The 20,252-nt window shown below is 38.7% G+C and overlaps 1 protein-coding gene across 1 annotated transcript in view; it reads left to right on the top strand.

Moving 5' to 3' along the window:
- LOC126162516 (uncharacterized) overlaps positions 1–20,252 on the top strand; it is a 427,861-nt gene that overhangs the window by 322,000 nt on the left and 85,609 nt on the right. The window contains exons 22-24 of the mRNA XM_049919080.1: positions 3,517–3,657; positions 8,015–8,158; positions 9,687–9,851. Of these exons, the coding sequence (XP_049775037.1) occupies positions 3,517–3,657; positions 8,015–8,158; positions 9,687–9,851 (450 nt within the window). The remainder of the gene's footprint in view (positions 1–3,516; positions 3,658–8,014; positions 8,159–9,686; positions 9,852–20,252) is intronic.

Below are 20,252 nucleotides of genomic sequence, written 5' to 3'. Positions count from 1 at the left end.
AAGTCCTTCTTTCTGAAAAGTTTGTTTTCAAAAAAGAAGATTGAAGAGATTTATAAATGATTCTTGATATTTCTCCTGTACATTATCTGTGAGTTACCCCCAGTATTAGGTTTCTTATACATGAAGTCTATTTCATTTCTATTACTTAGTTCTCTTACACAGTAATTATGTCATAATGACATTAAAAGAAAAATGAAAAAGATGTCTTTTACAAGATATGTTGCACATACCAAATAAAGCACCATCATGTTGTAATTGTGCCCTTCTTTAATCAGGTGGTCTGAAAAAGTCCCCAACATCTAATTCCCCAACTTCTACAGTGTTCCTTGAAGTGAGTGGATATTGACTTGCCAGACTAGACTGTATAGAATTTCCCACAGCTATTCGTGACTTCATATATTCCACTCCTTTTCATAACTAAATTGCCATCTTTGCCATCGGTCCGTTTGTGCTGTGCACATAAAAAGATGATTTAAAGTTCCAAACGATGGAAAATCCTGAATAGAATGTAACAATACGAGAGAAGGAAAGTTGCTACGCACCATATAGCAGAGATGCACAACTTGTACAAACATCTTTGCGTGTGTGTGTGTGTGTGTGTGTGTGTGTGTGTGTGTGTGTGTCTACTGCTGACAATGGCCTTAGTGGCCAAAAGCTATGATTGTGTGAATCTTTTTATTGTTCCTATCGCGGCTCAGCATCTCCGCTATATGTTGAGTAGCAACTTTATTTCTCTCGTATTGTTGAATTAAGGTTCCTGGATTTAATCAAATGTAAAACCAAAAAATAAATAAAAACTTTCTATAAAACTTTTAAAAACTATCTATATTTTGTCTCAATCACATTTAGCATTAAAATTTTTATACAAAGCAGTGACTAGTTTTGGTAGCTTAACTACCATCATGAGATCTGAGAACAGACAAACCAAAAGAAAAATTGCCTTAATAACAAAGCTATGTAAAACTGCTATTGGTTCAAGTAAAAAAAAGTACAGGGAATTAACATACTAAATTTAGTATTGTAATTACACTCACAGTGTGTAAAACCATTGCATTGTCCAGAGCCTTCTTATTTTAAATCTTCAAGTAAAATGTGCTATGGAAAGCCCAAAATGAGCACAAGGGCAAATACATTATGTACCGGCAAACAAATAAGATTCAGAAATAGTTATTTAGAGGAAAGGCTAGTGCACTGAGTATACCACACTATCTGTTGCAGCAACTGAACAAAAAGCCTGTAAAGCATTGTAACCATTTGTACATTGAAATGCTCGTATACTTACTGCCTTTACAGTCAATAATGGCAAGCAGAGCTTTGCCTATGAAAAGGAAGAAGCAGGTCACAAATATTTGCTTTTAGTTAACAGCATATGAAATTAATGTCATTATTCAAATTAGTAAAGTATTTGTAGTCAAACATACCATGCAGGTTGTACTTGAAGTCAAAAGTAAAATATGAAATATATATGCAGAATTGTCACACTGGGTAACTTGTCCAAACAGTAAAGATAATGTGTGACACTTGACACCCACATACTCATAGTTATAGTAATACTGACCATCTTACTTAAATGCAAATGGCAAGTTAACAATTATAATATAGATATATTTTTGGATTTAAGTTTTCTGCCTACATTCAGAGAGACTTCCTAACTTTGGAACCATGCACCATTTATTAATGTCTTGAGCTGATGGTTCATGGAACTGCAGATCCTCCTTTTAATTCCATCCAGGCTACTTTGTAAAATACCCCTTCTATTCACATACCCCATTTTGTCTTTATTTCAGTTATTGTAGTTTCACTTGCCCTGTTAAAAAATGTTTACTTCATTTAATTACAGTTGTTTCACTTAACTGTTTAGTCTCACTTTTAATATTTTACCTGTATATGATATTGGGCCTGTTAAGTACAAGATTATCTTTCAATCAACCTCTTAGAACATGCCACCGAAGTTTGCTACTCATTTTTAAAGTTATTTTTCTCAACACAATAATTACTGTAATTTGTCATGTAGTTCATATGTAATGTGGGCATATTTTATCAAAGTTAAATAGTTTTACATTGTATTTTTACTAAAATAATTCCTCTCATTTTAGTCCTAAATCAGTTGGTGACAATTATCATCTGTGGAAACCAACTAAGATACTTTGTAGGAGCACTGGTTTCAAATCTTTAACCCCGCAAAAATTTTGCAGCCACACATATTTATCTTTGTACCTGATGATGACATAACAGCCAAAAATCAGTTTATGAAATAATAATTATTGTAGAATATTACACCTGTTTTGTATGTTTTTTCATTCTTAAAAGCAAAACTAGCATTCTTTGAGTCAGAATGTGGAATGTTAGAGCTCTTAATTGGATATGTATATTAGGAAATTCTAAAAGGGAAGTTGGTAGGTATAAATTTAGATATTGTGGGAGCTAGTGAAATACGGTGGCAGAAAGAACAGGATTTCTGTTCAGGTGAGAAGGTGAGTACTGGGCTGTAAATTCAAAATCATATTTGGGGGGGGGATACAAGACCTGTTTTGAAAATAAGAACGTAGAAATGTGGATAAGCTACTATTAACAATATAGTGAAACATTATCATAGTAAGAATATTATGAAAAGGATAGTTGCTACTCACCATGTAGCGGAGATGTTGAGTTGCAGAGAGGCACAACAAAAAGACTGTCAGAAAGTGAGCTTTCGCCCAATAAGGCCTTTGTCAAAAATAGACAACACACATGCGCGTGTGCATGCTCACACACATGAATGCGCCCCCCCCCCCCCCCCCACACTCACACACACAGCCAAGGACTGTCACCGTGTGTGTGTGTGTGTGTGTGTGTGTGTGTGTGTGCAACTATCCTTTTCATAATATTGTCATATTGAGGAGAGAGACAAAGCCACCACCATCCACAATACAACAAGTTCATATATTTACTTGCTGTGCAGATAATGAAGAGATTGAAAGACTGTATGGTGACATAAAAGGAAGTATACATATGGTTAAGGTAGGTGAATGTTTTTGTTGAGAGATTGAAATAGGATAGTAGAGGAAAAAAAAAAGATAATAAAAATAGGAATGAGAATAGAGAATATTTGTATGAACTTGAATTTCAAATCACATACCTTTGAAAATATCAATGACAAACAATCAGTCTTTCCTTCTCATCCCTTCTGGTAAGTATCCCCTGACCCAGGATTCTGGGTGACTTTTCAGAATTCTATCCCTTTTCCTAAACCACACCAGTCCTTTTCCTTCATCCTTCTTTCTTCCCATTCAACCCTCATGCCAGGAGGAGGAGCCACTGGCTCCGAAAGCTAACAAACTGCAAAACATTTTTTATGTGTTTCTCCTGCCACCGCTTGGCGAGTAGATTTTTTATCTATGCATTTACTTAAATCACATATCTTTGTATGTTTAACGACAGCAAGTTTCACACTTCATTTGCTTCGTGATCTTGGCAGTAAAAAATACCAATATCGTCCTTTTAGCTCTGATATTGGTAGGGAAAAAATTGTTTCAGTTGTCCTGTGGCTGCCATCATTCAGCACTGTTAACATCTAATGGTACCCTGTATGTCTGGGGCAGAAATCTGGATGGTCAGCTGGGCACTGGTTCACGGAAAGAAGTGTTAATACCAACACCTGTTGCATCCCAAAAAAAGGTAAAATTCACCAAAAGAAAAATGTTATTTTTGTCTGTAAGATAGTTGCTTTTGATTTTCATGATATGATATATGTGAATTGAATGTGAAGGTAAACTCAGCTGTTTTATGAGTGTTGCAACATCAAATACCCACCTTTTAGGTGCATAAGAACAGTCATGAAAAAGCTGCCAAATTTCAATATATGCTGTCAAACAGTACTTGCACTTTTCTCCTACAACTTGGTTGGCAGTACAGTACCTTTGAACTAATTTGTGAAATTCTGCTGTCATCATTCTTTCTTTTAGCTGTTTGACTGAATCATAAATTAACAAACATCCATAGTGTTGTACCTGTAATTTGTTCAAATTGGCACTTCTTTTATTATGACTGTCCTGTTTTTGTTTTGTGAGACAAAGAATCACCTGCTCGGACATCATTCAGTAATCTGATTCTTTCAACAGTTATCATTTCACTTGTAACTTTGCTTCCATAGATGAAGTCTGAAAAAAAAATCATGTTGTATGGTTCCCATTAATAATTTTATGTATCGTACAACAGTGGAACAATATAAGGACTTGGCAGTTCACTTGAAATGAGGAAATTATTAAGAAATTGTTTTATAAAAGTATTAACATCTATTCACTTACCATGTGATGTTGTTTAAATCTTGTTTGGGCTTCATTCCGGTCAGAAAGTTTGCCACCATGTCACTCATTATTTTTCTCTGTTCCTATTGTCTGTGTCATCATCATCACAATCAGCTGTATGACATCAAATATCCTGTAGAATTTTCCATGCATAATGATCTTTGTTTATATGCAACCACCCATTTTCCTGTCTACGTGTTCTTCTATCTCCATGTCATTTTCATTACTTTACCATTACATCTTCTATTCCAGTCCTTTTCCATGATCTATCTGAGTCTTTAAACAATAATTCCTAACACACATCTCTCTGTTGCTTGTTGACCAGTACTCAGTTTTTGAAGGGATTTCTCAACAAAAATCCATGTGCCAGAGCTGATAATATGTACACTTATTGTAAACGGAGATTACTGGAAGCACTCCAAATTATTTTTACTTTTTTATTTATTTCTTTACCTATTCATTCAGGTGTCAACTCCAACTATCCTAAACAAAAAAACTCATCAACTGGTCTTGTAACTTTATTATTAATTTTAACTATTTTCTATTCAGTACATTGGTTATACAGTAATTTAGTCTAGTTGATTATCACACTTACTTTCTGGACTGGTCTGTTACGGGTTTGATAAATTCACTTTATTGTGACACTTAAAACTATCCCATAATTCATATGTTGTCTAGATGGGGAATCTAAACAACAGAATAATTAAAACACAGGGAGAAAACATAAATCAAATAGAGATTGTGTCAGAGATAATCACTGCACTTTGATTATTGCTGCACTTCACCACTCCCTGTTATAATGTCAGTGATAGTTGTTGATGAATTGGATGTAATGTCCAGCCCAGATCACAACAGGTCTTGTGCAGGCTGCTGCTGGGTCATCAGAGGTTACCTCTGATGTCCATCGCGGCTTACCTGTGGCGTGTGGCAGATCGGCTGGTGTGTTTGTCGTGTCAGTGGTGGGTGTATTTGTGGATGTGTCCATACCAGTAAAGGCAGTGCTCAAAACAAGTTTGAGTCTGTCGATGGTAGTGGTGGATGATGTACCCCTCATTGACATTGAACATCTTTTCTGCTCTACTGATAACATGATAAAGTTCATCGTAAGTTGGTTGCTGTGCCTTTGCGCACTGTGTCATGCTGTACAAAAACTTAATCGCACCTCTGTTGCTCGTTGAAAACAAACGGATTTACAGGTCCCTCAGAGCAACATGCTGTAGCTGCCAGATTTGTGCTTGTAGACTGCGTACAAAGTCTGTGGTCATGACTTTCCAGTCTTCTTTTACCAACATGCAAAGATCCAGGAGGATGATGAGCAATGTTTCTGTTGACTGCTGTGATTTATGCAACATAGATACACTTTCAGTTAATTTGGGGGAAGGGATCAAACAGTGAAGTCATCGGTCCCATTGGATTAGGGAAGGATGGGGAAGGAAGTCGGCCATGCCCTTTCAAAAGAACCATCCATATTTGCCTGAAGTGATTTAGGGAAATCACGGAAAACCTAAATCAGGATTGCCGGACGCAACACAGGATTGAACCGTCGTCCTCGCCAATCAGAGTCCAGTGTGCTAACTGCTGCGCCACCTCGGTCAGTACACTTTCAATTGCCGATGCATTCACTCGAATTGCCTTCCTTGGTCGGTTGTACCTCCTAGTGGTACACCGAAATGGACGATGCATCCTCAGAAGAACATGGTCATGATTGTTTCGGCAGTAATATCAACCATAGGGAACATCTCTGGCCAGTGTGTGGTATGGTCAGTGGCTGTAAGACAGTAAGTGTACCTCTTCGGTGGTGGGAGTGGCCTGACAGTGTCCGGATACACACGGTCAAATCTTTGTATCAGTGAAACAAACATACCAACAGGTCCCTGACATGCCAGCTAACTTTGCTCCGTTGGCAGGCCACACATTGACATACATCTTGCTTACAATCTTTGTCCGTGTTTGGCCACACAGAAGCTCAGTTAATCATCATTAAATATCACATATACTAAACTTAACTGCAAGGACAAATTGTAAGACTTGAGGCTTAACAAATAGTACATGAATTCATCTGAATAGTGATACATTTAGAATTGAAAAAGGCATCAGATAGGGAAACTCCATATAACTGAACTTTTGTCAGCAATCCTAGATGATTTTTTCTTATCCTTAATCTGGGAAAACAAAAGTAAAGAAATATGTGTCAAAGGATCATATGTAAGCTACCTTCAAGAAGCTTTTAATGGAGATAGGCTTCAACAAATAATAGAAGAATGTAAGTGTTGTGTTTATTAAATGTGTAACAATCATAATTCTCATTCATTTTATAATTTTTTTTTTAATTATAAACCATGTATACAAATTGCTAAGCCCCTGTTATCTCTTTAACTTCCATTGAAGTTGCCTCTCATTTGGTTTCTGCCTTTCTCTTCTGCTACACACATTCTTCTTTAACTTTGAAACTTTTGCTTCGAAATTTACAAAATTTACATATTACTTACAGTTTCCAGTAACTGTTAATATCTTTGGCTATCTCACGTGAATGTGGTATAGGTATTCTGTTCATTATACTACCACTATCCACTGTTTTATCTCTAAAGAGCTAAGACTAAATCACACAACATTTGTACATGCTATATATGTCAGATGTAAAAATCCTTAAGTGTTATCTCCCTCTCCCTCCCTCTCCTCCCCCCTCTTCACCATTCCATTCCCTCCCGTCACTGCTCCCTCCCCACATATTGTATTTGCTTGTGGTCAAGCCCACTGCATAAACACATTACATACAGGGGGATTCTGTATCAATTTGAGGTAAGGGACCCTGGTCTGGAAATGACCAAGTCGAAAGTTGTTAGCAAAAATAGTTCTGATACCTCTGACTGTGGACTAGTGGACTTCTTCTATGGTTAGCTCTTTGCTTTCCATATTTTATGAGAAAACATGATTCTAAACTGCATACCTTAAGAGCAATGTACGCTTGATGAAAAACATTTTTATTTGTATTTATAATGACAGATCTGTTTGATTTTTATATTTTTTAATTTACTAAGCCGATATTGTGCACATGCTCATCGGCAGTGGTCCTATGGAAGATACATGAAAATAATATATAATAAATGCTATAGACTATGTGTTATGGAAGTTGGAATGTGTTTATAATTACTTGTGCTTTGAGTTTGACAGTTCAGTACTTACTTATAAAGGACTGCTGATGATGAGCATGTGCTCAGCAGCTGTTCAGTAAAATTAAAAAATGTAAAAACCAAGCAGTCTTGCTGTTATATTTACAAACAAAAATGTCTTCCATCAACTGTGTGAAGGCTGCAAGATGCCTTGAATATAGAACTAAGAACCCTTGTTCATCAGAAGAGATATGTATTTTACAGTAGGAAAGATGAAAAAGTGTTCACAGCTCTCAAGATATGAACTTTAGACCCCATGTTTACTGGACTTTTTTTTTCTTATTTTGATCCATACTATGGAATATGGAAAGCGTAGAACTCACGGTACAAGTTGTACACTAGTACACTGTCAGAGGTATTATAAGAATTTTCGCTTGTAAATTTGGATTTGGTCATTTCCAGACCAGAGTCCCTTACCTCAAATTAATACATTTACCCTTCTCCATCATCCCTGAAAGTTTGTAACATAATCATGGAATCACACTGTATATTCTTAGACATTTCGTGTTATTGGCATATTTTTGTAGTGATATTTTGGATAATTTCACCTTCCTTCAGCAGTCCACTGCATCAACAATTATCTGTGGAGGCATTCCTGAGGACAGTCAGTTACAACAGGTTAGCTGTGGCTGTGAATTCACTACAGCATTAGAAGCAGCAAGTGGGCGTCTGTGGGCATGGGGCAGCAATGCTCATGGCCAGGTACTGTAAAATTATTGAAACTTTATGAAGAATATTATACAAAATGTTTCCCTTTGTTTCCTCATTCAATTTTATGTAATTCCAACATAAACTTAAACTGGTCCTCAGAACTTCACAGTAAGGAAAGGAAAATACTCCCAAGAAAACTATAAACTTAAATTTTGTAGTATAACATTTTGAGAGAGATGAACACTTGTGTGATACAACTATCTCCACTGCTTTCCTGCAACTAACAACATCCGTAAAAAGTACTATCATTTCAGTATAGGAAGTAAGTTATACTTGCTGGTGGCTAACAAAGCAACTAAGACACAGTAGCTATTATATTTTGATGGAGAACCACTCCCCAGCCATGAGATGCTTTGCACACATTAACTCCATCACATACTTTTGCTCAAATATTATGTTGTGGTTGTGAATTTGGGATTTATTGTGTTAAGCTTAAATTAAAGTGATTTTTATAGCTAATCACCATATCGTTTCTAACAGAACCATCACCACCACCACACATTCATTGGTGATGCTGTTGTTCAGCCTTTTGGTAATCTCAGAATATCTGCATACGAAAAGTATCTGGACAAGAAAGTAGCATATGAATTTCAAGTCACTTGCAATTTCAGAAGTTAAAATTTGTTGGCATGAATACAAATCTCAACTCAGTTGTACCCTCTGGCACATCATTAGTATCTCATATTCAAATGATGGATTTGATGTTAATTGCTGAATCCATTATTTTAGTTTCATTGATTTATTTATTATTTAGCTACTATATGTAAAACAGGAAGTGCCCATGTTAAGTCAGAAAAGGAAGAAAATCTTGGTCTGTGTGCAAGACACTAAATTGGGTTTTCCTCTGAGAAACCAAATACATCTCTCACTTCATGTGTCTCCATATCTTTTGAATCTAAAATCTTCTCTGATGTATGCACAAACGAAGCATACCTGGCCTGCCCCAAGATTCATTACGACTGTACACTTCTTGGCTTGCATATTTCTCCCTTCTTTGCCTCATCATAAACTGTGTGCACTGCACAGTGTTTAAATGTAACTTAAAGCATTGTATCATATCTGCTTAATTTAATGAAGTGTCATTGTGTGGTCTCATATTCCTTGCAATGCCATCACAAAGCTGCCATATGAGGATTTATTATGATATTAGATTAAACATGAAAAAGAATAAGAAAACAGCAAACATTACTCCATCACAAAACTATATAGTGACTAGGCACAGTGGTAAGACGTTGACCTCACATTTGTGAGGTGGCAGTTCAGATATATTTTTTCTTTGGTTTTCCTAAATTTCTTAAAGTATATGCTCGTAAGATCTTTCTGAAAAGGATGTGGCTTATTCTTTCCCATCCTTACCCAGTTTGAGTTTGTTCTCCATGTCTAATGACAACATAATTTACAGAGTGTAAACCCTAATCTTCCATCCTTTTTCTTTGCCATAAAACTGCACACTACAAATAGTAATTTAGTTCTAGTGTGGGGCTACAGAGTTCTTAAAGCAATTCTTTATTGTTAATAGCTGGGCAGGCCACCTTTAGAAGAGGGCAAGGCACTCGAGGGTCGCCTCATCATGCTGAAGACATCAAAACGTGTCATTAAATTGCCACAAGGTGCACATAATGCTTGTGATATGCCACAGGAAGTGACAGGAGTTCCAAGTAACAGCATCTCTTTTCAGGCCCAGGTACGTATCATACTGACATAATCTTTTTCGACAGTCAATCAGCAGTTATATTCTTTGCAAATGCATTTTTTTTCATTTTCAGAACACACTGCCTTTAAGATTATAAGTTTCACAATTTGGTTGTTCCTTATGTACATGAAAATCTTCTTCATTCCTGCTCAGATGTTACCATCAGCCTATTCATTGTGGAAGTTCTTCATTGCAACTCAATTGTTCAGTTACAAAAATGTTTAGATTCTCTAACATTAAAGCTGTTACCAGCTCAAATGTTAGTGTGAATGCCACACTACTTTAGCCAGTGTGGTACTATTTCGGGGGGTATAGCCTTTCCATTTTTCAACCTGTAAGTTAACATATTCAGTCAGTCATGTGTCCCTATAGTTTAAAGCTGACTGTGAGGCATGCTATATCATTGCAGTTTTTCTTAAATATTTATCATTTCTAGAGGTGAAAGTATTTGTAAAGGACAGGATAAAACTCCTAGGACCTGTCAGGGATCAAACAAGGACATGCTGGAATTACAGCCTCAAAGAATACTGAAGGTATAAAATCTTTCAGTAAAGCTATACTCTTTCTTATTGCCATGCACTGCTGGCCTATTATCCTATTTTTATCTGTATTTACCTTCCTGTCCAGATCACTGTTGTTTTATGTATATTTAGCTTGCCTTTTATATTTATAAAATCAGTTTTTTGCTAAGTTCAGTCAAAGAGAAATCTGCTATTGCGGATCATGGCTTTGACGTTGGTCATCCTATAAATTATAACAATACAGAGATTCTGGCATGCACTTCCAGCTACTGGGATAGTATTATTGAGAAAGCAGCCAGTTAGCAAGTGACCTTAAAAATTGAGATGGATTCTGCTTGGAGTTCTCCCCCCCCCCCCCCTCCCCAGCCCCCCTGCCACCCTCTCCTGGCACCTGCCACAGCAACACCCCTCCCCCGCTTGCTCACTCAACAATTAATGCTACTTGTTTAACCAATGGCAATTAAGATTCACTATTGATAACTTCTAAGATTGGTTAGCTTTGGATGTGTGGTGGCATTAGTTGTTTACAGTGTGTGCTGCCTTTTTGCATATGTCCGATATGTCGATGTTTTAAATTTTCTTGAACAGCCCTCTGTTCCGCATTTGTGCCTCGAAAATGATGTGTTGTGCGCTTGTGAAAATTTCAACATTTTATAGGGCAGGAGAAACTAAATTTTCTAGCATGTTCTGCTTAGCAATGTGTTATGCCAATGGGTGAGCAACTGTGCCAGGCCCAGCAACACAGGGGTGCGGGTTCCTCAGTGTGAGCCACCCAACATATGAAGATGACTGGATTCTAGTGTTACAGACTAGCAGTAGCAGCCAAGGTTAGTGCTGCTAAGTGCTTCAGTCATGAGGTAGCAATTGGAGGTCCGAGGCATGGTGGCACTAGTGGTAGCTGCAACTCTGTTATAGCATTTTCTTCAAGGCAGTGACTGGTAGGGGTGCAAAACACAACATAGCTCAACTGTCCAGATGATGGCTAGCTGATATGTCATGAGGCCAAAACAACAGTGGATACACTGCTTCTGTTTCAAAAAGGCCTCGGACCTCCAACTGCTACCTTATGTCTCAGGCACTCAAGAGTGGTTAGCCATCTCGGCAGTAATGGGTTACTTAGTAAATTAGTTTGGATTTCAAAAATGCTGTTCCACTGAGACAGCAATACACAATTTCACTGCCCACATAATAGAGTCTTTAAATAGTAAAATGTCACCAATAGGAATTTTCTGTGACTTATCCATAGTGTTTCATTGTGTGAACCATTATATTACAGAAATTACAATTCTGTGGTATAAATGGAACAGCATATGAGTGGTTTAAGTCATATTTATGGAACAGGAACAAAAAGTTTCTTTATATGGTTTAGTTGATTTAAGGAAGTTTTCCACTTCATCTAACAGGGGTGAAATTACATTAGGTGTTTCACAGGGTTCGATCATGGGTCCCCTTCTGTTCTTGATGTATGTGAATGACTTCCCTTCATAACTAAATCAAGAAGCTAAACTGACACTGTTTGCTGATGATACAAGCATCATTATTAATTCAATAAAAGAAACTCTGATAAAAAATGATACAAATAATGTCTTTGGAAAAGTTATTGATTGGTTTTCTGTGAATGGGCTTGCTCTGAACTTTGAAAAAACGCAATTTTCTATTGTGAGGAGTACAGTTCCTTCAATAAATATAACACATCAACAGAAGTCAGTAGCCAGTGTAGAGCATACTAAGTTTTTGGGTGTACATATAGATGAGAATCTTAGTTGGAAAATTCATGTTTTGGATCTCCTAAAGTGACGAGTTCCACAACTTTTGCAATTAGAATAATTGCTAATTTTGAGGATATATAAATTAGCAAGCTAACATACTTTGCATACTTTCACTCTCTGATGTCATGTTGTTTGTTGTTGTGGTATTCAGTCCTGAGACTGGTTTGATGCAGCTCTCCATGCTACTCTATCCTGTGCAAGATTCATCATCTCCCAGTACTTACTGCAACCTACATCCTTCTAAATCTGCTTAGTGTATACATCTCTTGGTCTCCCTCTATGATTTTTACCCTCCACGCTGTCTTCCAATGCTAAATTTGTGATCCCTTGATGTCTCAGAACATGTCCTACCAACCGGTCCCTTCTTCTTGTCAAGTTGTGCCACAAACTCCTCTTCTCCCCCATTCTATTCAATACCTCCTCATTAGTTATGTGATCTACCCATCTAATCTTCAGCATTCTTCTGTAGCACCACATTTCGAAACCTTCTATTCTCTTCTTGTCCGAACTATTTACAGTCCATGTTTCACTTCCATACATGGCTACACTCCATACAAATACTTTCAGAAACGACTTCCTGACACATATACCTATACTCGATGTTAACAAATTTCTCTCTTCAGAAACGCTTTCCTTGCCATTGCCAGTCTACATTTTATATCCTCTCTAGTTTGATCATCATCAGTTATTTTGCTCCCCGAATAGCAAAACTCCATTACTACTTTAAGTGTCTCATTTCCTAATTTAATTCCCTCAGCATCACCCGACTTAATTAGACTACATTCCATTATCCTCTGATGTCATATAGAATAATATTTAGGGGTAACTCAACAATTAGGCAAAAAGTATTCACTGCTCAAAAGAAAGTGGTTAGAATAATGTGTGGGAGCTCATTGTCGCACATATTTTAGGCATCTGTTTAAAATGTTAGGAATTCTAACAACGGCCTCACAGTACGTTTACTCAGTAATGAAATTTGTTCTCAATTGCATGGACCAGTTTAAAAACAACAGACATTCATGGTTATAACAGCAGAAGAAATATATACTTATGCTATCCTCTACTTAACCTATCTTTGGCACAGAAAGGGGTAAAATATGCTGCTGAAAAACTTTACGATAAAGTACTAGATGAATTAAAATGTTTGACAGACAGCAGTAACAGTTTTAAAAATAAATTGAAATAATATCTCCTTGACAACTACTTCCATACCATAGATGAATTGTTGAATAAGAATAAATAAATCTGTAGGTATAATATATGCATTTTGTGCCATTTAAGGGAATGGGGTGGTTAAAAAAAGTTAAAGGTTTAAAAAAACAAAAACTTCATTCATGTGTGCATTTCTTATGCACTTGAAATATTCCACATCACAACAGTTACTGTGAGATTGACCAGTGGAACACGTAACTAACTAACTAAACATTCAGGCCACCAGACAACTGACTTCAGACTGTAGACCTCTATCTGAATCAGAAAAAGTTCCTTTTTACTGCCCAAGAAATAAAGATATTGGCACATCAAGTGAAGTGTAGTCCATTCCAATCCAGAGAAAATAAGAGCAGTCACAGATTTTCCGATTCCTGGCACATTCATGATGTGAGAAGTTTTTCTCAGACGGTGCTCATACTACTGGCAGATCTAAAGGACTTTAAAGGACTTCTGCATCAAGGCATATCCATTGCAAGGATCAACATTATCTCCAGCCCTAACATTGTATGACAAGAATGCTAAAACAGAACTTCACACCAACACTAGCAATTGTGGGGTAGGTTCTAGTGCAATTCAGGAAGATGCTGAAAAGATGGTAGGCCATGTTCCAGGGTACTCTCCAAATCCAAGATGAGCTACTCCACAACTGAGAAGGGAGTCTTGCAGTTGTTTGGGTCAACAATAAGTTCTGGCCACATTTATTTGGCAAACCTTTCACTGTTATGACAGACCACCATTCTCTGTGCTGACTGACTAGACCAATGGGTCTGTTGGGTCATTTGGCAACAAAAGCAAACACAAACACATGGATGCCGACTGAAGTTCAGTAAACCTTTGGCAGAGCACAGCAGAGGGAATGCAATCACAGTCACTGCTGCATTACAAATCAGTGCATCCGAACAGAAGATGATGAGGCATTGCTGGAAACCACAGGAGCCTTAAGGAGGAGGAATCAACCAACAAATAATTCCAATTAATATGTGGATCACTGTATAAGAGGGACTATGATCTAAAGGGTTGGAAAGAGCTGCATCTCATTCCAGCTCATCTACAACCAGCTATCCTGAAGTTTTTTCATGATGGTCACCTGAGATTTGTGGAGACTCTTGACAGAATCAGATGCAGATATCAATAGCCAGGTCTCTACTAATCTTTTAAACACTGTGTTAGCTACAGTAAGGTACACCAGCAACAGAGGCATGAGTCGCAACCACGTTCGGGGCAACATGTACAAACACTGTCTGCTGCGGTGTCAGTACACTGAATCCGAATCGAGCTTCCCAAAGTCAACAAATGGGAATCAATGATTAAGAAATTGCACTGGCTACCTCACTTATGCTGCCACTAAATCTGTCGACTGCCAAAGCTCCAGAAATTGTGAGGTTTGTTGGTAATTTCACATTGCAACATCTGACAACTGCCTACCACCCACAGATGAATAGCCTCAAAGGATGCTTAATTAAGGCATCGGAAAATATGCTCTTGATGTACACTGAAACTGAACAGAGAGACTGTGACACGACACTGCCCATCATAGTATTCATGTACAATACAGGAAAGCGTGACACTGCAGGCTTCACAGCATGCTTTCTGCTTCATGTCATGAGGCCAAAACAACAGTGGATATACTGCTTCTGTTTCAAATGGATGATACAATGACAACTAAAACACCACAGCTGATGAAGCAAGGCACCTGGCTCACATACAGGTCCTGGAGAAAGACCAAAAGCAATGCCAAGCACCAACCAGCAAGGTACAGCCTGGGAGATTTGGTATAGATTTTTACACCTGAACAAAAGTGGGACTATCAGAAATTTTACCAAAATACTACTTTGAGTTGTATCCTCTGTCACTTGTTGGACATCCAATACAGAGTTGGATATTAGAAACTACATCAAGAAGACAAAAGCACAGAGACATTGTCCATGTCCTCTGTATGTACCAAATCAATGATGGGAGGCTGGAGGAAACTGAAGATCCACCCAACAATAGCATTGTGTCAACAGGAGGGGCTATCTTAAATGCTCATCACAGTCAAGATGATGTGAAAATATAGTCAGTGTGGATCTGGATCTGCCATTATAACCATACTGCTGACAAGATCTAGATCCAGGGTGCTGTAGTTGGCTGCAATGAGATCTTCTGAAACAGCTGGTCACTGTTTCTCCAGGATAGAGAGCAATGCCACAAGTTGTGGTGCATGAAGTGTGGTGTGGCATGCTGTGGGTTGTGAACTGAAACACAGCCACTAATAATTATTTGCTACTTAGTATTTATCATTTCTGGAAGGTTATCAAAATATCTTTTGTTTGTGTACTCCGGAACATAGTAGTATTGGAGAATATTCGGTGTGTGTGTGTGTGTGTGTGTGTGTGTGTGTTTTTTTTTTTTTTTTTTTTTTTTTTTTTTTTTTTTTTTTTTTTTTTTTTTTTTTTGACTCAAGCATGGTTACAATGTGATAATATTGTGTGTGTTTGAAAAACTTAAAACATCAAAGGGACAATTTAAGGGGTGAGACGTATCGTGAGGTTCTATTTTTCTGTGAATAAGTTTTTTCCTCCCTCTGAGCACAATTGGATGAAGAGGCATTCCAACGAAGAATGTATGAACTGAGAGGAACGGTCAACTATCATTTAATAGCAGATGTGTCAAGTTAAAGTTTCTTTCAGTATGCAACAAATGATGTATCTGTAAAGTATTGCACTGTAATTTTATTAATCCTGTATATATCAAATGGATTCATATGCACACACATTTAAACTTAAATATAACACACTTCATACATTTAAATATTTATATAACATTTATATAACACAACACACATTTAAAGTTACATATAACACACTTCATATGTATAAATATTTATATATAAAACACACTTACTACATTTAAATATTCTTCAGCGGAGTAAAGGTAGTGATGCTGTAAGTATGACTTTATAGATTTTCCAAAGGTTTTGTCATGAGTAATTGCTTTTATATTCTTGGTTATGTTTGTTATAAAGTTCAAGCTCCCATGTGGAAAGTACTGTTTTAGCACAGGGCTGTGATGATTTGTGTCGTATGTAAGTTTTTGTTTCGTCTGGTTAAGTGATTATGAACATCACAGTTTTTATTTACAATCTGCAGTTCTTATATATTACATTTATTTTAAGGAATATAAGGGATTTCATAATGTGGATATGCAGTAAAGGAGGAAGGCCGAAGGTCTTAAACAGGCCTGTAATGAATCAAGCAGTGCTGGTAGCTGAGCACCAAGTTAAGGGCACTGACTGAAACAGTTCAACAAATTGTGCTGACAGAAGTACCCTTTGCCACACACCTGCTTTATCACTGACCTATTACCTATTACCATGACTCAGTGACTGCCCAGAACACTTTCCACGCCTTCAAGAAGCTTTTGTATTAGGAAGAGACGTTTTAGCATTCTTGTCATACAGTGCTAGGACTGGAAGTTCTTGCAATGGATTTGCCATGGTACAGAAGTCCTTTAAAGTTCTTTAGAACTGCCAGTAGTATGAGCACAGTATGAGAAAAACTTCTCACATCGTGAATGTGGTGAGAATCAGAAAATCTGTGACTGCTCTTTCTTTCTCTGGATTGGAATGGACTACACTTCACTTGAGGTGCCAATATCTTTATTTCTTGGGCAGTAAAAAGGCACTTTTTGTGATTCAGATAGAGACCTACAGTCTGAAGTCAGTTGTGTGGTGGCCTGGATGTTTTTTGAAAGCCTTTAAGAAAACAACAATATCAACCAGATACCATGGACGTGTTGTGTATTTAAGGTTGTTGAGGCAGGTTGTCATATTGTCGAAGGTAGTTGGAGTGTTACAAAGTGCAAATTGCATAACATTAAGCTTACAGGGGCCATCAGGGCTTATGAAGGCAATCTTTTCTGGGTCAGCCTCAATTTGCCAGTGAGCTATCTATACATCCATAGCTGAGAAATACTTTGTTGCTTTCAAACAGTCTTAATGTGTCATCAGTGTGTGGATTTGCATAGGCATCATTCTGTAAGATTTTGTTCAGTTGTTGATAAAGAGAAAAGCCAGGGACCACTCTTCTTCTTCTTCACAAGCACCACAGGAGAGGACCTAAAACTGTCTGTAAGTTCAGTGACCTCACCTCATAGCACCCTCTTCACTTCCTCCTGCATTATTTGTTGTTCAGCTGGCGATACACTATATGAGTGCTGGCTAATTGTTGGTTGACATGGTGTTTTATCATAGGTCACTTGGTCTGTGTTTTCTCCTCTCTGGATCTGAAAGCATAAAGAAATTGATGCAGAAAAGCTGCTATCAGTTACCAACATTCAGACCGAATCCCGGGGCAGTTCAATATTAGCTTTCTCTCCTTCATTGTAGTGGTAGCAGTGCATAAGTCTTCATCAATGACATTAATATGCTCTTTCTGAACTCTTTCGGCTGTTTCTGTGCACGCCTGTTTGAATGAGTTGTGGCTACTCATGACAACTAGTGAGCCAAAGTTACCCTTCGCCACTTGTCTAAATAGGAACACAAGGGATACAATTTACTGGGTCATAGGGTGACATCAAAAGGAATGCAATGAAAGCAGTTTACTCATCTCAAACACATTTAACAACTGCAGGCCCAGAGACCGATGCCTGCCCTTAAAAAGATGTTATCCATGTCAGATGGTGTTAGTGTATGGCTGCTCATGCATGGCATACCTGGTGATAACAGTTGGTGACCAGGCTGCCTCTAGTGGCAGTTGTTGGCATACACTACTCTTACGTAATGGCCCAACTAATGTCCACTGTAAGTGATAGGTGTAGTAACTAGCAGGTTACTACAGTCCTCCTTCCTTGTGGGGGGAAAGACCAGGCATCGGCGACTATAATGCTGTGACTGAAGAGATGTCCACGGCATCCGTAGTTGTGCCAGAGGCAACAGAGAAAGGCATGAGAAGTTCCCGATCCACCCGGACCAGCGCATATGGACAAGAGTGAGTAGGACAGCGGCACCTGTGAACCCCAAGGCAACTGGTGGACAGAACCAGCAACAAAGGGGCTGGAAACTGTCTGGATGCCAGAATCCACGACAATGGGTGCCAACACATGCAGTGATGACAGCGACTGGAGAGAAGGGGCTGTGATGTCAGAGACCTATCTTCTGTCGTTGCTGACGGCAGCCCCTGCTCAGTGCAGTGTAAGGTGCCAGTACTGGCCACAGGAAGCATACCCACCCTTGGTGATTACGAAGCCCCAACTGCTGGAGTAGGTGGGGACAACCAGACTGGTCACCCTCGGAGTGGCCAGAATGAGGTGACTGGCTCATGGAGGGGCCCCTGTGCCCATCCAAGGACGCAACTGGTTCCAGTGAAGTGCCACGAGTCACTCTTTGGTGTGAGCCATGAAGACACAGACATGAGCATTGACAAAACCGCACTGCTGCGGAACACCTGCTTCGCAGCAGGAGACTGAGCAATGTCCATGGCTGATGACTGAGCAGAAGCTCGGAAGGACTCTTGGCTCCAGTTGGCATTGTTCTGTACAGCCAAAAAAAAAGTGAGAGCCTGGTCAGGCGGAAATTTTTCTGTGTACTTTCATATCTTCCTCTTAAACATTTGGACAAGGTGTACTGCTTCACTGTTCAACTGCAGATTGATGGGAGGTGCCTTGACTTGGCGAATGCCATTGTGTGCACCTAAGTTCTTGGAAGGGTACACCATGAACTGTGGTCCATTGTCCAAAACCAGGGTGCAAGTTGAGCCTTCTATGGAGAATATCTGCAACAGCCCTTAGCAATAGCATGTGCTGTCGCAGACAACGAACGACATAGGGAAAACGAGAAAAAGCAGCAATCGCTGATAATGTGGAAGTGTCTAAAAAGGACTGGCAAAATCAGTGTGGACTCCTTTCAAAGGCTGGTCATGACAAAAGAACAGTGTGCGCTGCTGTCTTTTGACTGGAACACTTATGGCAAGCAGCGATCAGATGTTCCACCTCCCAATCAATGCTTAGCCCAAACACATGGTACCATGCAAACTATTTTGTGTGAGAGATACCCCAGTGATCCAGGTGTAATAAGCAGAGCTTCTATAACTACAATGCCACAGCAGAGACAGTGCTTTAACTGGTGACAGAGAAACCATCTGCCATCTGTGTCGCCTCCATATCCAGTTGAAAACAAAGCAGTCCCTCCTGGTCAAACGAGGGGTCAGGGCCATGGGGAGCCAGGACAGAGAAGCCATTTTCCATGTTGTGGTTTGCAACTAAAATAGATATCATTATTTTACTGGGAGAAGAATGAAGTCTATTTCTGAACACAATGAGCAGCTTTCTCTGCTATGAACACCTGCAGGCTTAATAGGGAAAGAAAGGGCATGCGCTCAGTACTTAAATGAAATTTTGCACCATACAAGAATACATGATTTTTTTAAGGCCTAGACAATAAAAAGAGTTTCTTTATTCACCTGAGAATAATGTTGCTGAGCTGAGTTGAGTGTTTCTGACATGAAGGCAACAGGCTGTTTGCAGACATCTGAATGGTGATGGGGCCAGGACCACCCCCTCCCATGATGAGACATGTCTGTGGCCAGGACCAGATGCTTGATGGGTGGAGATGTTGCAAGACATGGCAAACACTGTTCTTAAATTGCACAAAACCATGCTTACAGTCTGTAGACCAAACAAAAGGAGCACTTTTCTGAAGTAACAGATGCAAGAGGTGGGAGACAGCAGCTGCTCTGGGAATAAACTTCTGATACTATGCCAGTTTGCCAAGAAATACCTGAAGTTCTCATAGGTAAGACAAATGGGGCAAAGCCATAATGGTGGTGACATGTTATTTCATGGGGCTCATGCCTTGCCAGGAAATTTCATGGCCCAAATAAACAATGGGAGCTGGAAAAAGCGAGATTATGTTT

The sequence above is a fragment of the Schistocerca cancellata genome, chromosome 2, assembly GCF_023864275.1.
Source record: "Schistocerca cancellata isolate TAMUIC-IGC-003103 chromosome 2, iqSchCanc2.1, whole genome shotgun sequence".
Classification (NCBI taxonomy): Eukaryota; Metazoa; Arthropoda; class Insecta; order Orthoptera; family Acrididae; genus Schistocerca; species Schistocerca cancellata.
The sequence above is the reverse complement of the archived record's forward strand: the minus strand, read 5'-3'. Positions and strand labels throughout refer to the sequence as shown.